At 41.8% G+C, this 18,117-nt stretch overlaps 1 protein-coding gene across 2 annotated transcripts in view; it reads left to right on the top strand.

Annotated features, from left to right (window-relative positions):
- Positions 1–18,117, top strand: part of NFX1 (nuclear transcription factor, X-box binding 1) — a 77,526-nt gene that overhangs the window by 50,539 nt on the left and 8,870 nt on the right. The window contains exons 12-19 of one of the 2 annotated variants that reach the window (XM_008074481.1): positions 1,526–1,605; positions 3,053–3,161; positions 5,221–5,340; positions 9,495–9,574; positions 12,930–13,160; positions 14,507–14,580; positions 15,372–15,473; positions 16,081–16,122. In XM_008074481.1, coding sequence (XP_008072672.1) covers positions 1,526–1,605; positions 3,053–3,161; positions 5,221–5,340; positions 9,495–9,574; positions 12,930–13,160; positions 14,507–14,580; positions 15,372–15,473; positions 16,081–16,122 — 838 coding nt within the window. Of the gene's footprint in view, positions 1–1,522; positions 1,606–3,052; positions 3,162–5,220; positions 5,341–9,494; positions 9,575–12,929; positions 13,161–14,506; positions 14,581–15,371; positions 15,474–16,080; positions 16,123–18,117 lie in introns of both variants that reach the window. The other variant, XM_021707251.1, reaches the window with a different exon arrangement.

Here is an 18,117-nt window from a genome sequence, read left to right as displayed (position 1 = left end):
ACCTACTGGGTTCAGGCAGTCCTTCTGCTTCAGCCTTCCAAGTAGCTGGAACTACAGGCACGTACCACCATGCCTAGCTAATTTTTTTTTTTAATTTATTGTAGATACGAGGTCTCACCATGTTGCCAAGGCTGGTCTTGAACCCCTGGGCTCAGACAGTCCTCTCACCTCTACCTCCCAAAGTGCTGGGATTACAGGTGTGTGCCACCATGCCTGGATGAACATATATCTTAGTACTACATGAAAGGGATTGGCAATAGCAGGTCGCTGCCAGGGGATAGAGGGGGCACATAACATTAATAAGGATACCTGATCCTAAACCAGGCAGAGTGAGGAACCATAGGAGTCCTACTCTTCACCTGTACGATGACCACTTATGTACTATGTACCTAACCCTGAAGTTCTACTCTGCTGATGAAAACCATTATCAGTAGTTTGTTAGGTTATGGTTCCGGATACTTTTCTGTATTCATACGGATGTATAAACATGCCTGCATAGTTTTGCTTTTTCCCCTCAACTTAGGTTCATACTAAATATACTATCTGTAACTTAATATTTTCCCTCACTAATATATGACACATTTTTCATATCTCCCTCTTGCAGAATATTTCATATGTGATCTACCATATTAGAGTTCACCATAGCTCTTTTGGTTGTTACTTAGGATGTCTCCAGTTTTTCTCCATTACTAACAATGCAGTAACCATTCTGTCCCACTGTTTATAACTTTATGCTATGGTGAATGAAAATTTTCAATCACTTATGAAAGTAGACCAGTGTAGCCGGGCTCGGTGGCTCAGCCTATAATCCTGCACCTTTGGGAGGCTGAGGTGAGTGGATTGCCTGAGCCCGCGGGTTCAAGACCCGCCTGGGCAGCAAGACCTCATCTCTACAATAAATCAAAAACTAGCCGGGCATGGTAGCATACCTGTAGTTCCAGCTACTCGGAAGGCTGAGGCGGAAGGATCGCTGGAGCCCAGCAGGTAGAGGCTGCGGTGGCCGGGAGCAGCCACTGCACTCCAGTCTGGGCGACCAAGTGAGACTCTAACTCAAAAACAAAAAACAAAAAAAACTCTACAATAAGATGAGTCTTTTTCTCTACACCTTAAATCATACCATGTATTATTATATTAATCAAGCTTGCTATTTTCTTTTCAATGTTTTGATAGTTTGACAGGTGAAGATTATTTTTTCTTTTAAAGAGACAGGGTCACCATGCCCAGCTAATTTTTTATTCTTATTTTATTTTTGTAGAGATAGGGTCCCACTATGTTACCAAGACTAATCTTGAACTCCTGGCCTCAAGTAATCCTCTCACCTTGGCCTCCCAAAGAGCTGAAGTTAGAGGCATGAGCCACTGTGCTCAGCCCTGATAAATGATGATTTAATTGTATTTTTATCATTGCTAATTTATTTGCATTATTACATTTGTATTTTTTCTGCCTGTAGTCACTCAGAAATTTGTTGAACAAATGTTCATATCCTTTGCCTGTTTGTTTTTTTCTTTTCAATTGACCATAGCAGATGCTACATTTATGTGTGACAAGCGGTGCAATAAGAAACGGTTGTGTGGACGGCACAAATGCAATGAGATATGCTGTGTGGTAAGTGGACTTATCATTAGGCATATCAGATTCCATTCATTTAGGCACTGGACTTCTAGAAGCTTCAGCCATCTGGAATGCAACCCAGATTTAGACATCATTGGGAGGAGTACCTAAGCGTTGATCAGTAAGCTCTCATAGTCCCCATATCCATTCAGTAGAGAGACAGATCGGGCCTTTTTAGGCCTCAGCCAGGTCAAGAAGTCAACCAGTGGCATCCAGTGGCAATACAAAAGAGAAAGAACAAAGACAGAAGGCCTCAGGCCCTGCAGCCCAAGATCACTAGATGGCACACAGTCTTCTGCAGGAGGTTGTGTGTTATCCCAGTACAGACTAGCCTGGATTCCACAACTCAGGTTTCAGGTTTCATGTACTCCTTCAGACATTATACAAGAAATTTATAAGTTTAAAATAAAAAAGATAATTCTTCAGGCAAAATGAGTGTGACATTTTTAAAAGAGCATATATCATATATTTGAAATATTTACTTCTGTGAACTGATTAAATGAAGCTGGCTGTGTGTACTTTGTTATCTTGTCATGTAAATGTGTATGTGTGTATATAATAGCATATATGTGTATATATATATGTGTATGTACATATACATACACACATAAGATAACAGTACCAGTGGCAAGGTAGTACACATGCACATATAGGAGATGTATATGTAGGTATATAACATATGTAATTGTTATTTTTTAAATTTATATATTGGCAGACAGCAGACATGCTCGCTGCTGTCTTGCCTGTTGTGCCCTTCACAATGTCTCTTCCCTTTAATAAATCTCCCTTTTTTAATTAAAAAAAATTATGTATTGACAGAATGAAGAGTGATGAAATTATACTGTATACCAAGTCTTGTAAACTATTGTTTTGATGGTTTAAAGACTTCCTCTTATTATCAAAAATTTCAGACCAGGCACGGTAGCTCATACCTGTAATCCCAGTAATTTGGGAGGCTACGGTGGGAGGATTGCTTGAACCCAAGAGTTCAAGACTAGTTGAAGATAACCTAGGTGACATAGTGAGACCTCATCTCTATTTTAAAAAGTTCTAAAAATTATCCAGGCAAGGTGGTAAGTACCTGTAGTCCCAGGTACTCAGGAAGCTGAGACAGAAGGATAGTCTGAACTCAGGAGATGGAGGCTGCCGTGAGCCGTGATCTTACCACCATACTCCAGACTGAGTGAGGGTGAGACCCTGACTCAAAAAAAATTTTTTTTTCCAAACATACACAAAAGCAGAGAGACTAGTATAGTGAGTCTCACGTATGCAGCATCTAGCTTCAGTAGTGATCAACTTATGACTAATCTTGTTTCATTTGTATCTCAACCTAGTCCCCATCCTCTGGCTATTTTAAAGCTATTTCCAGACATTGTTTGTTTTTTATGGAAAATATACAATGGAGATCATTTTGTGAACATACATAAATCTCTCTTTCCAGGATAAGGAGCACAAGTGTCCTTTGATTTGTGGGAGGAAACTCCGTTGTGGCCTTCATAGGTGTGAAGAACCTTGTCATCGTGGAAACTGCCAGACATGCTGGCAAGCCAGTGAGTGTCTTCACTGTATACATTATAAGAGTTTTCTTGAAATTCCACCATAATATAGTTTGAAAGATTGATTTGCTTAGATTGGTATGGATTATTGAACTAAGCCTTAGTTATTTGAGCTATGTTGAGTGTTTTTTTTTTTTTTAATTTATTCTTAGTGCTGTATTGTGGTCCCTAAAGGTATGAAACTTAGGATGTGAGCAATGCTCCTGAGATGGAGCCTGGCTCATAATGCATTCATCCTCTGCTTCCTGCCTCTTTTATGTTATTGACCTAGGTTCTATCTTCAGCAGTCTTCTTTCTCTTTATTTTTAGCAGCAGTTCATAGACTTTTTGGTCTTAGGACTCATTTACGTTCTTAAAAATTATTGAAGACCTCAAAAACCTCTTTTTGTGTGAATTGTATTTATCTATACCAAAAATTTAAACTGGGAAATTTAAAAAATAATTGTTTCATTGGTTTATTTAAAAATAGTTGTGATACACTGATTGCATGTATATGCAATAACATAATTTTTCTGAAAAATAACTAGTTTTCAAAAAATAATGAGAATAATGGGTGCCTGATTTAATAGAACATGGCCTAATTCTCTCATCTGCTTCCTTATCCAATCTGTTGTGATATTGTTGAGGCATTTGAGAAAAATTCAAGACTGAGCACAGTGGCTTACATCTACAATCCCAGCACTTTGGGAGGCGGAGGTGAGAGGATTGCCTGAGCCCATGGGTTGCAGAACAGCCTGGGCAACATGATGAGACCTTGTGGCTATAATAAATCAAAGAATTAGCCAGGCGTGGTGGCACATGCCTGTAGTTCCAGCTACTTGGAAGGTTGAGGCGGAGGGATCACCTGAGCCCAACAGGTCGAGGCAGCAGTAGCCATGAGCGTGCCACTGCACTCTAGCCTGGGCATCAGAGTGAGACTCCAACTCAAAATAAATAGATAAATAAATTCAGCCTCACACAGCTCGTTGGAAAAGAAGACTTTTTAAAACTTTTTCTAATAATTACACCAAAATTCAACCTCTTTCAGAAAGGAATTGAGTCAGTGTTTTTGTTTTTGTTCTCTGTCACATTCAGATTTATTGGTTTTTCTTGTACTTTGAATGGATTTTTTACTGATTATTTTATAATGACATGAGTTGATCATTTGAAAAATAATTGTTCACTGGATTGTGCACATCTTTGAAATGTTGGTAGATTTGTGTTTCAGTATTAAAAACTTTGGCCAGCTCGCACACACATGCACACACGCATGCTCTCTCTCTCTCACTTTTTTTAAAATCTAAAACAAGGATTGCTGTGGACTGAATTGTGTCCCTTTAAAATTCATGTGTTGAGGCTTTAACTCCCAATATAATGGTATTTGAAGATTGCCACTTTAGGAAATTAGCTTTTATGAGGTTGTGAAGGTGGGGCCATCGTGATGGAATTAGTGACATTAAAAGAATAAACACCAGACCAAAAAAAAAAAATCTTTGGCTGAGTGCAGCGGCTCATGGCTATAATCCCAGCACTTTGGAGGCAGAGGTGGAAAGGATTGCCTAAACCCACAGGTTCTAGACCAGCCTGGGCAATTTGGCAAGACCTCATCTCTACAAGAAGTCAAAAATTTGCTGGGTGTGATAGTACATGCCTGTAGCTTCAGCTACTTGGAAGGCTGAGGTGGAACAATCACCTAAACCCAGTAGGTCAAGGCTGTGGTGGCCATGAGCGTGCCACTGCACTCCAGCCTGGGCAACAGAGACTCCGACTCAAAAAAACCAAAAAACTTAGTAGTTAATATAACTTCCAGTAAAATCAGAAATGTTGGAAAAAGTACTGGGAATTTATCAGGTTCATAGTGATAAACAGCACACTTCGTATCTGTGCAATTTTAACCAGCTCAGCTTTAATAGAATAAAAGTTCAATAAAATAAAAACCTTTGAAAAAAAGTTGCCCCCCAAAATTTTTCCTCCTAAAAACACAAGCAAAAATATATGTGTGTATATGTTTATAAATATGTATGTGTACATCCTAAACTCTTGAAGAATTGTTTTGTTTCATCTGCTCTACCAGGTTTTGATGAATTAACCTGCCACTGTGGTACATCAGTGATCTATCCTCCAGTTCCCTGTGGGACTAGGCCCCCTGAGTGTACCCAAAACTGTGCCAGAGTCCATGAATGTGACCATCCCGGTGAGTGCCATCTTACCTCCACACTCTACAGCCTCTTGACACCGTGTAGTTTAGGATGTGGCTGTGTAACTTTCTTCACTGCTCTAAGGTCATGCTGTAGTGGCTACCTCTTGCTGTCCGTGCTCAGGGCTGCTTTTGTGAAGGTGGATCTGAGATCTTGGCTGCAGCTGGGTATCACAGTGCCCTCCATTGCTTTACTCTAAGGATGTCAAACATACCTAAAACAGTCAGAAGAAGCCTGAGCTGGTCTTGTCTTTCAGAGACTTTTCTCCTTTCTTTGTGACCTCCACTTTTGGTGCATATTCAAAGCTGAGCATCTTTTACAAAATTAAAATTTTTTAAAAATTTTTTGTAGCTTGGCGTGGTGTCTCAGGCCTGTAATCTCAGCAGTTTGGGAGGCTGAGCCGAGAGGATTGCCTGAGCCCAGGGGTTCAAGACGAGCCTTTTTTGACTCTACAATAAATCAAAAAAATTAGCCAGATATGGTGGCACACACCTGTGGTTCCAGCTACTTGGAAGGCTGAGGCAGAAGGAGCACCTGAACCCAGCAGGTCAAGGCTGCAGTGGCTGTGAGCATGCCACTGCACTCCAGCCTGGGCATCAGAGTGAGACTGACTCAAAAAAAAAGTTTTGTTGTTGTTACAGAAACAATATATGTTTATTATATTAAAATAAAATAGAGATAAAGTAAAAAGACTAAAATCATCCTTTATGTCTCCTAAGAATTACACCTTAGTGCATATTTTTCAGGTTCTCTTTCCATTTTCAGATATACATGTTTGCATTTTTTTCTAGAATAAAAGTGGAGCTGGACACAGTGGCTCATGCCTGTTATCAGCATTTTGGGAAGCCAAGGCAAGAGGATTGCCTGCAAGGCCAGCCTGGACACCATGATGAGACCTTGTCTCTACAATAAGTCAAAAAATTAACCAGTCATGGTGGTGCATACCTATAGTCTCAGCTACTTGAAAGGCTGAAGTGGAAGGATCACCTGAGTCTAACAGGTTGAAGCTGTAGTAGCTGTGAGCCTGGGCGACAGAGTGAGACTCCAACTCAAGAAATAAAATAAAAGTGGGATCCTATTGAACATAATGATTTTAGCATGATTCCTCTCTCTCTCTCTCTCTATACACACACACACACACACACACACACACACACACACACACGTATTTTTTTTTTTTAAGTTGGCAACTTACTCTGTCACCCAGGCTAAAGTGCAGTGGCATGCTCACAGCCACTGCAACCTCAACCTGCTGGGCTCAGGTGATCCTTCTGCCTCAGCCTTTCAAGTAACTGGAACTACAACCATACGTCACCACACCCAGCTAATTTTTTGATTTATGGTAGAGATGAGGTCTTGCCAAGTTGCCCAGGCTGGTCTCGAACCCATGGGCTCCGACAGTCCTCTCACCTCGGCCTCCCAAAGTACTGGGATTATAGGCATGAGCCACACTGCACCTGGCCGTATTATATTTTTGATATCTCGCCTTGTCGATGAATTTTTTTTTTTTTTGAGTTGGAGTCTCACTCCAGTGCTCATAGCCACTGCAGCCTCGATCTGCTGGGCTCAGGTGATCCTTCCACCTCAGCCTTCCAAATAGCTGGAACCACAGGCATGTGCCACCATGCCCCACTGGTTTTTTGGTTTATTGTAGAAATGAGGTCTTGCCATGTTGCTCAGGCTTATCTCGAACCCCTTAGCTCAGGTAATCCTCTTACCTTGGCCTTCCAAAGTGCTGAGATTGCAGGGCATGAGTCCCTGCATCTAGCTGTCAGTGAATATTTTTCTACAGTATAGATTTTTAATGACAGTAGAGTGTCCTGTTCATGGATAGGCCATAATTTATTTGGCCAGTCTTGTATTGCTGGACACTTAAGTTGTTTACAGTTTTTTTCTGATAAACTACTCAGATACCAGGTAACAGCTACTTGATATCACCCATTTTCTATATCTGTTAAGTCTAGTTGCTGGCTTTCCGCTAGGACCATATTGGGCCCATCGTTTTGTTTTACCTAGCATCAGAGGCAATCCTGAAATAACTCTAGGCACCAGATCTGATACCCATTGTAAGTCTCGATTCAGGCTTACACATAGACTACCAGCTCTCAGTTTTTTAAGTTAATAGAGTACAACAGAATTAAACATATTTCTCATGAAGTAAAAAGTTCCTGTCTTCCTTGGGGGTCTTAGGATGGTGTTCCCAGCATAGTTTACAAGCCCCCTCTGTGGTATTTACACCAGCATGAAGTAAATGTCCAGGCCAGAATTTACCTATTTCCTCCTTTACACTCACTTCAGATGTAACAGATGAAGTCCACATCCTGCTGGAGATTGTCCATAGTAACCATTTAACCATTTGTGAGTTATGTTGTTTTAGCCTGCTTTTGTTCAGCATTTCTTTTTTTCTGCCTTTTTTTTTTTAAACACAGACAAGGTCTCACTGTGTTGGCTCAGCAGGTCTTGAACTCCTGGCCTCAAGCAGTCTGCCCACCTCAGCCTTCCAAAGTGCTAGGATTAGAGGCATCTGGCCCATTGCTGTTTTCTTAAGTGTTTGTTTTATATCTAGCATGGTGTCAGACACAGGGGGGTTTCAGTAGAAGGAAAAAAATACTCCATGACCTTGAGGTTCTTAGGTACTCCCTGAGAAGAAGAGGATGGTAGTTAAATCACATGACATGACGGGCACGGAGGCTTATGCCTATAATCCTAGCACTTTGGGAGGCCGAGGTGAGAGGATTGCCTGAGCCCACAGGTTCGAGACCAGCCTGGGCAACTTGGTGAGACCTCATCTGTACAATAAATCAAAAAATTAGCCAGGCGTGGTGGCGTGTGCCTGCAGTTCCAGCTACTAGGAAGGCTGAGGCGGAAGGATCACCTGAGCCCAACAGGTCAAGGCTGCGGTAACCATGAGCATGCCACTGCATTCCAGCCTGGGCGACAGAGTGAGACTCCAACTCGGAAAAAGAAAAAAAAAAAATCCCATGACCCTACCAGCCTTTACGTGAAGATGGGCTAGATAACATGACAGCAGTCCATCTATGTAAGAACTGAGCCATCAGGAAGCATGAGGGAGCTCAGGCTAGAGTATGGTCAGCCAAAGAACACTTTGTAATAGGATCTAACTTTTGATTAACTGCTCCTTATAGGTAGTAATGAAATTGGAAGGAGTCAGCAGAAGCATTTTAGATAGAATCACTATCAAAGATATCTGAGCAAAAGTGAGCAGTTAGGCTGGGTGCGGTGGCTCGTACCTATAATCCCAGCACTTTGGGAGGCCTAGGTGAGAGGGTTGCCTGAGCCCATAGGTTTGAGACCAGCGTGGTCAACTAAGCAAGACCTCATCTCTACAATAAATCAAAAAATTAGCCGGGCGTGGTAGCATGTGCCTATAGTTCCAGGTACTTGGAAGGCTGAGGCAGAAGGATCGCCTGAGCCCAGCAGGTCGAGGCTGCGGTGGCCATGAGTGTGCCACTGTTCTCCAGCCTGGGCGACAGAGTGAGACTTCGACTCAAAAAAAAAAAAAAAAAAAAGTGAGCAGTTGCTTTGTAAGGTCAGGCCAAAAGAATGTAGTAGAATGGACAGGCCATGTGGCTGTGCCACCAGAGATGAGGTAGGAGATCTGTTTGCTTCTGTGTTTTCTGTCTCTTCCCCCTCAATTGGGTTTCTTCTTCTCACTCGTGCTCATCCTTCAACACTTTAATATAAAGTCAGGTACTTTACTTTTGCTGTGACCATTATTTAAAATTTCATTAAAAAATATTTTTTGTTAAGGCATGTTCATAGCCACCACAGCCTCAACTTGCTGGGCTTAGGCGATCCTTCTGCCTCAGCCTTCCAAGTAGCTGGAACTACAAACGCACGTCACCACGCCTGGCTAGTTTTTTTGTGTGATTTATTGTAGAGATGAGGTCTCACCAAGTTGCCCAGGCTGGTCTCAAACCCCCGAGCTCAGGCAATCCTGTTGCCTCAGCCTTCCAAAGTGATGGGATTATAGGCTGAGCCACCACACCCGGCCTAAAAAAATTTTTTTAAAGTACTCTCAAGCTCCTGAATTTAAAAGTTTCATGTCATATGATGTTTATAACATGTGTGATAGTTTATGTGTCTTTGTTTAGAAATTATTGCTGAAATTCCCTGTCTCTTTCTGCAGTGTATCATTCTTGTCATAGTGAGGAGAAGTGTCCCCCTTGTACTTTTCTAACTCAGAAGTGGTGTATGGGCAAGCATGAGGTAAGTTTTCTCTCTCAAGTGCTTGTTATTCCAGCCAGCGATTTAGGGTTTAATTACTTAAGAGTAGTCAGTCTGTCATTTCTTAAAGCAAATGTACTCCAAGAATTGGAAACTTTCTATTGCCTTTTTTTCCATTTTTTAAAGATATAATTTGAATGCAATAGTAAATTCCCTTTTTAATGTACAAATCTGTGAGTTTTAGCAAAAACGTACATTTGGTTACATGACTACTACCACAATCAAGATGCAGAACAGTTGTCACTCCTAAACATTCCTTTGTTCTCTTTTATAGTCGCTCTCCTCCCACTTCCACACCCTGACAACCAATGATCTGTTGTCCCAATTGTCTTACTTTGTCAGAATATGAAATAAATGGAATCATACAGTAGGTAACTTTTTTTTTTTTTTTTTTTGAGTTGGAGTCTCACTCTGTCGCCCAGACTGGAGTGCAGTGGCCGCTCCCAGCTACCACAGCCTCGACCTGCTGGGCTCCGGCGATCCTTCTGCCTCAGCCTTCCAAGTAGCTGGAACTATAGGTGTGCACTACCACGCCCGGCTAATTTTTGATTTATTGTAGAGATGAGGTCTCGCTAAGTTGCCACGGTGGGTCTCGAACCCGCGGGCTCAGGCAATTCACTCACCTCAACCTCCCAAAGGCGCAGAATTACAGGCTGAGCCACCGAGCCTGGCTAGTAGGTAGCATTTTGAGTCTGTTCTGCTGTCCTATCGTTTTTTAATCTGGTTCCAACAAAATGAAATTCAGCCAGTTGGCCTTGAGAACATGTACTTTGTTCAGACGACTTCTAGATTAGCCATCATGGGGAGATGTTGCCAGCCTGGGAAAAGATGTGTCAGTGAGAGCATTCCTAGAGTAGAGGTGGACCCTCCACAGCAGCCACAGTTCCTTCTCTCAGTGCCCCATGTAACCACTCATTCTGACCACTCAGCCAATTACCTGACTCCAGTCACACCTGGAGTCAGGTAGGTACATTTCCATATTCATAGTACCCTGAAGGACTTTCACTTCATCCTTAACCTCTATAGACCTTTTCAAACACTTCACAGTTTTTTGTTTGTTTTGTTTTTGTTTTTTCATGTTTATTGGCTGGGCATAGTGACTTATGTCTGTAATCCCAGCACTTTAGGAGGCTGAAGCAGGAGGATCACTTAAGTTCAGGAGTTCAAGATGAGCCTGAGCAGCATAGCGAGACCTCATCTCTACAAAAATTCGAAAGGAAAAATTAGCAGGTGGCACATGTCGATAATCCCAGCTACTCAGAAGACTGAAGCAGAAGGATTGCTTAAGCCCAGGAAGTCGAGGCTGTGGTGAGCTTTGATCGCCACTGCACTCCAGTCTGGGAAACAGTGAGACTCGACTCAAGAAAAAAAAATGTATTTTTATTATAGACAATTATACTACTTAGAAATGCTTCTTAAAAAAAAAAAAAGGAAATGCTTATTAATATTCTGATGTATAAACTACTAGGCATGGGTGATACACACTTCCCTACGCTAACTACAATTATATTGTTTTGTAACCTGCTCTTTTTACTTTATAACATGCTGGCCAACATTTCTTGAAACTCTCTTGACATCTATAACATTATTCTTATCTTGATCGACATGTTTTTCTCCACTTACTTCCTATGGATGGTCCTCAAGTCTTTGGCATTTATTCGTCCTCTATAAATCCCACTTTCTCTTTGACTTTATTCATTCTGAAACATCCATGTATTTGCTTTGTGTTGATGGCTTATTCACATTTCATTCAACAAATATTGAGTATAAGTACCTACTGTGTGCTAGGGAACAGGCTAGGTTTGGGTGATTCAGAAGTGAAGAAGATGGATATGACCCCTGCCTCGTGGAGCCTTCACTTTGGGCTGGGACACAGGCGTGTAAACAGGCAGTTACAGTAATGTGGGAAATACTGAGTCCTGAGTGGATGGAAGGCTTCCCTTCCCAGGTGTTCTGGAGGAAGTAACATCCTAAAGGATAGCAAAAAGATAGGCAACTAATGTGGAAAGGTGATGGATGACAGGGCTGAGCATGTGTAAAAATTATCCCCACTGCCCTGGTAGTAGACTAGGTGAGTGTTTAATGATTAGAAGCAACATTCTACCAAAATAGTGATTCCAGGGTGATTAGAAGCATATATATCCTAGACTTTGGAGGTGTCTTCAACAGTGGAAGTTATGTGTCACTGCAGTAGAAGTACATTCTCATTTTGAGGGTTCTTGAAACCTTTGGTCCACAGGAGTGAAATTCTAAGAGCTTTTTCCAGAGGTGGGGATGCCTGGAACCAGGCAATTTTTTTCAAGAAAAATCAGTTGGTAGTGCCATGACCTATTGCCTCTTAATTTTTCAAAGAACAGGACTGCCTGAAGCTATGGAGACCTTGAGTTGAGAGATGAGAGGAGAATTGAATATTTAATTACATAAAACAGCCCCGCCAGCAATCTTGGGGCCCTAGGCCAAGGTTGTCTTTCACACTAACATATAGAAAGGTTAGTCTGTTGACTCAACGTCTTAGCAGTTTGGAAAGGAGGGAAAAGAAGATCTGATCCTCCCAGTTAGTCATAGCATTTTTCAAGTACTCCCTAGTTATCTAGTTTCATTTGTTTGTTGCCCCCTTGGAAAATGTATGACCCAGGTCATATTTTTGACCGCTGTCACAAATCCTTTTGGATCATAACAAGCATTTTTACTGAACAAAGGTTAGATTGCTTTTCTCCTCAAACTAACCTTTCAGACTTTGAAAATCAAACTTTTTTTTCCAGATAAAAACAGATTTTTTTTTTAAGTACTTATCTCAAGCCAGCCACAGTGGCATGTCCCTGTAGTCCCAGTTATTCAGGAGGCTGAGGCAGGAGGATCGCTTGACTCCAGGAGTTCAAATCCAGCTTGGGCAGCATAGCAAGACCCTGTCTCTTAAAAAAAAAACTCATTAAATTTTTTTTTTTTTTTTTTTAGTTGGAGCCTCACTCTGTCACCCAGGCCAGAGTGCAGTGGCACACTCATGACCACTGCAGCCTCGACTGCTAGGCTCAGGCAATCCTTCTGCCTCACCCTTCCAAGTAGTTGAAACTATAGGCACACACCACCATGCCTGGCTACTTTTTTTGATTTATTGTAGAGATGAAGTCTCTCTAAGTTGACCAGGCTGGTCTTGAACTCACTGGGCTCAGACAATCTTCTCACCTCGGCCTCCCAAAGTGCTGGGATTATAGGCATGAGCCACCATGCCTGGCCTTTTAAAATGTTTTATAAGTTCATAAATATTTTAAGAGGAAATTAAAACCCACCGCTAAATCCCACTTGGAGATGAGAATCTGGCTACTTCTGTCTCTCCTAGTTACGAAGCAACATCCCCTGTCACCTGGTTGATATCTCTTGCGGATTACCCTGCAGTGCCACACTACCATGTGGAATGCACAAGTGTCAGAGGCTCTGTCACAAAGGAGAATGTCTTGTGGATGAGGCCTGCAAGCAGCCCTGTACTACCCCCAGAGCTGACTGTGGCCACCCATGTATGGCTCCCTGCCACCCCAGCTCACCCTGCCCTGTGACTGCTTGTAAAGCCAAGGTGGGTATTTCTGGCCCCAGATGGGACACTGATTGTGGTTCTGGGACTACTGGTAAGTCCAGAACTATCTACAATAGCCCCTGTGCATGCATCATAATCAGGGGTCATTGGTTGCAAGGAACTACAAGTTAAGTTAGCAAGAGAAAGATGGCATAAATCATATAGGTTTCTTTCTGCTCAGCTTGGTATGGCCTTTTAATTAAGCAGGTGCCCACTGCCCCTGACCAATCTCTGTCTGCCTTAGATCAAATTCTCAGTAGACTCTGATTGTCCACTCCATTTATTCAGCAAATGTATGTGTCTGTTTTGTGCAAGGCATACTGTGAGGTGCTGGGACTAAACTAGTAAACAAGAGATGCGTTGTCTCTTAAAATTTGATGGAATAGATACTAAATGATTATTCAGATAACTAATTATGACTGTGGTGTCGTGGACAAGTAGTTACACCCTTGTAGAAGCTGCTATGAGAGCATGTAAATGGGAGATTTAGCCTGGTCTGAAGAATCAAACAAGGCCACCCTGAGAAGATGGAAGCAGAGGGATGGGGCACTTATGTATATAAGGGATGTGGCACTTATCTCCTAGCATAGCAACTACTGTATTGTTAATTTGCTTGTATGGTAAGCTTCTTCTGTCTTGGAGAGTGGCCACTCATTGACTCTATTCTCTGCCATGGTTTGATTTGAGAGAGTATTTAGAAGTGACACCTGCTGGGCACAGTGGCTCATGCCTATAATCCCAGCACTTTGGGAGGCCAAGGCAGGAAGATTACTTGAGGAATTCAAGACTAGCCAAGGCAATATAGCAAGATCTTGTCTCGACAAAAAAGAAAAGAAAAGAAAAATTAGCCAGGTATCATAGTGTGTTCCTGTGGTCCCAGCTACTTGGGAGGCTGAGACAGAAGGATCACCTGAGCACAGGGGGTCGAAGCTGCAGTGAACTGCGATTGTGCCACTAAACTCCAACCTGGGCGACAGAGTGGGACTCCCATTAAAAAAAAAGTGGCCGAGCTCAGTGGCTCAGCCTGTAATCCCAGCACTCTGGGAGGCCAAGGTGAACGGATTGCCTGAGCCCATGGGTTCGAGACCAATGGGAGAGACCTCATCTCTACAGTAAATCAAAAATTAGCCGGGTGTGGTAATCACACGCCTGTAATTCCGGCTACTTGGAAGGCTAAGGCAGAAGGATCGCCGGAGCCCAGCAGGTCAAGGCTGCGGTGGCCGGGAGTAGCCACTGCACTCCAGTGTGGGTGACAGAGTGAGACTCGACTCAAAAAAAAAAGTGAAAACTGCTTATTCACATGCTTCCAAAGTGCTAAAAGTCACTCCATGTTGATCTGATTTCAGGTAGAGCTACAGTGTGAATGTGGACGAAGAAAAGAGATGGTGGCTTGCTCTGAAGCGTCCAGTACTTATCAAAGGTCAGTGCTACTTAACTGGTGGACCTAGGTGAAGCAGGTACATGTGTTTATTTTAGGATCCTTGTAACCTTTTTAGAGGTTAGAACATTTTTTAAATACATTTTTTAAAAATCTAGTTTCACTGGTTCAAAGAAAAAAGTGTTGCTTTATGTGCCTTTTCTTCCCTTACTTTAATTAGTTAAAATAACCTTTTTGTTTCTCCTCGTCCTCTTTCTCTCTTTTTCATTCTTTTGCTCTTATTGTGTCATGGGATAAGAAAGGACAATATCCTAAAGTTAGTGAATTGCTTTACCATCCTGCCACTTGTCAGTATATAGCCAGAGCTAAGTGCTATGCTTTTCTGGTGTGGGGATTTCTAATTGTCCTGGGAGGTATCTTTGTAGCCTCCTGAAGTCTTGGGACCTATGTGGTCATACAGAGACGTGAATACAGAGGTGGAGATGTTAGAGAATCAGTGGTTGTGTATCTCTGGTTAGATGCAAATATATGCCATGGATATAGGGTTTTAAGAATATACAGACATCAGTTTGGCTGTGGTTGAATACCTGCTGAGTGCCAGGCGTTGCTCTAGAGGATACTGAGGAGTTGAGTTACCTCATTGCTTTCTGTGTAGCTGCTTAGAATCTAATTAAGGAGATATGACATAAATGTGTAGATAATTCATAATAGATGGGCTCAAAGGCCACACAAATTGTCATGTGGTAGATTTGCTTTGAAAGAGGTCTTCCTAGTAGAAGGAAAGTCATGTGAAACTGAAATGCCTCTTCTTCCCTTTCTTTTTTATATTTCAGAATAGCTGCTATTTCCATGGCCTCCAAAATAACAGACATGCAGCTTGGAGATTCAGTGGAGATCAGCAGGTTAATTACCAAGAAGGAAGTTAACCAAGCCAGGTAGTTTTCAATTGGATCCCCCAAGGTAGAGCCTTGCACACACAGCAGGTGCTCAACACGCATTTGAGGTTAAGAGACCATATCCACGCCAACCCCAGTGAATCCTATTCACAACATAACTAAGACTAGAGGAAACTTTTCCAGGCCTCACTCCAGAGAGTAGCCAGAGAAAGCAGAGTTCTAGATGTACCCAGCCTAACCCACAGGAGAACAGAGAGCCAGAGTGCTGACTGTCTAGAGAGGGAGGAGAGGCCATTTGAGTGGCACCTGGGGAGCATGTAGGGGATTGAGCAGCCGAGAAACGCTCTGAAGCCACCTGAGGATTCCTAGACTCTATTACCCAGAGGCTTGCCAGTCTGTCCTTGAGAGGGACCTCATCCAGCCATTGCTGGATTGGAGCTCCAGAGACAACATGAGAGTCCCAGAGCAAGGGTGCTATTGGAATCTGAAAAGTAGATGGCCTCATAGGCTGCTTCCTGGCCTGAGGGACGTCCTTTGGCAAGAGTCGGCTGTGTTTCCAGGTCAACTAGTCAAGACTTTCTTTTCTTGCTGATTAAAAACTGTAAATCCTGTACCCTGACTTAATTTTTTTCATTTGCTTACCTAGGCTGGAGTGTGATGAGGAGTGTTCAGCCTTGGAAAGGAAAAAGTAAGTAGTTACAACTGCTTTTTGTCTCCTTGTCCTTGAGCTCTGTGAAATTAATGGCAGGGAGCAACCCTTAAAACATCAAACATTCAGTCAGCACTGCTCTGGGTCTTGTACTATGCTCAAAGAGAAATGCAATCATCAAGAACTTAATTGTCTAAGGATAAACCACTCAGGTAATTTCAACATATTCAGAAACATGAGCTGTGTAGTTTTGGGCGTGATGTAAACATCATATGCCACAGCATACTTATTCAGTGACTGGCAACTCCCTGATTTCAACAGAGATAAGAGATTTAAAACAATGTTAAGGGAACTTTTGTATTGAAATATAGCATACATCTAGAAGATTAGAAGCGTACAAATCAGTGAATCATCAAAGTGAATACAGTTGTGTAACCAAGCACTCAAGTGAAAAAATAGGTAATTACCAGAACCCATGCTTGTACTCTACAAAGATATAACCTCTTTCCTGACTTCTCACACTGTACATTAGTTTGTCTGTTTTTGAACTTTATGCAAGTAATGAGACTATATAGTTTGTATTATTTTTGCTTGACTTTTATTACATTTGTGACATTTATTCCTGTATAGAATATAGCAATATTTTATTTTTATTCCTGTATGATATTATATTAATATTCATTTATCTAGTCTACTGGTTAATGGATATCTCTATGTTTTTATAAGTATTAAGCTATTACAAATCTATTAAGAAGATTCTTATACTTGCTATAGATTTCTATACATTTCTGTTGGATATAAACTTAGGAGTAGAATAGCTGATAGAGTTTGCATATGTTCAACTTTATTAGATTCTGCCAAACAGTGTCCAAAGTGGTTATACCAAATTACACTCCACCAGCAGGGTGATAATTGCCATTTCTACATATTTTTGTAAGCACTTGGGATTGCCAGCCTTTTTAATTTTAGCCATTATCGTGGATGTGTAGCAGGACATCATTGAATTTTTAATTTATATTTTCCTGTTGACTTGAAAGGTTAAGTATTTTTATTAATATTTATCAGCCATTGGATATCCTCATTTATGAAGTGTCTGTTCAAGTCTTTTGCTTATTTTTTTATTGTGATGTCTCTTTCATGTTGATTAATAGAAGTTTTTTTAGCTGGGCACAGTTGCTCAAGCCTGTAATCCCAGCACTTTGGGAGGCTGAGGCGAGAGGATTGTCTGAGCCCGTGGGTTTGAGACCAGCCTGGGCAACTTGGCGAGACCTCGTCTCTACAATAAATCCAAAAATTAGCCGGGCATGGTGGCACGTGCCTGTATTTCCATCTACTTGGAGGGCTGAAGCAAAAGGGTTACCTGAGCCCAGCAAGTCAAGGCTGCGGTGGCCATGAATGTGCCACCTAGCTCTCTAGCCTGGGCAACAGAGTGAGACTCCAGCTCAAAAAAAATAGGAGTTTTTCATACAGAGGATGCCAAAGAAAAGGTATACACATTCTAAGAAAGGAAAAAAACTGTATTTAAGTTGTAATACTCAATATATACTAATAACAAAAGATGAATACAAGTCATGTTTGATTTCTGCGATTACAAGACATGCTCAAAGTGGTTACCATCAGTGTCCAGACACTTCTGATTACAGCAAACTACTGCTTGAGTAACATTGACTAGGTGTATGAGGCCTCCCGGATCTTTCCTTGGGCACATCACATACAGTACCATGGCTCTCAAACTTATCATGAAAGTGCAATTGTTAGGCATTTGGAGATTCTGTTGCATACTCACACCTCCATTGTTGTACTTCTACAACATTCTCAAATTTCAAATACCACTTCAAAATGCTTTTGTGTTCCTTGAACAACAACCATGTTTGCTTCTGCTGTTTACTTTGACTCTCCTGCCTGTCACATGGTGGTGCTAGCATTCATTTGATTAATGCCATCTTTTAATTTTTTTTTTTTATTGTAGAGATTAGGTCTCACCAAGTTGCCCAGGTGGGTCTCGAACCCACGGGCTCAGGCAATCCACTCACC

The sequence above is a fragment of the Carlito syrichta genome, unplaced genomic scaffold, assembly GCF_000164805.1.
Source record: "Carlito syrichta isolate Samal-C Ts95f unplaced genomic scaffold, Tarsius_syrichta-2.0.1 Scaffold316469, whole genome shotgun sequence".
Taxonomy (NCBI): Eukaryota; Metazoa; Chordata; class Mammalia; order Primates; family Tarsiidae; genus Carlito; species Carlito syrichta.
The sequence above is the reverse complement of the archived record's forward strand: the minus strand, read 5'-3'. Positions and strand labels throughout refer to the sequence as shown.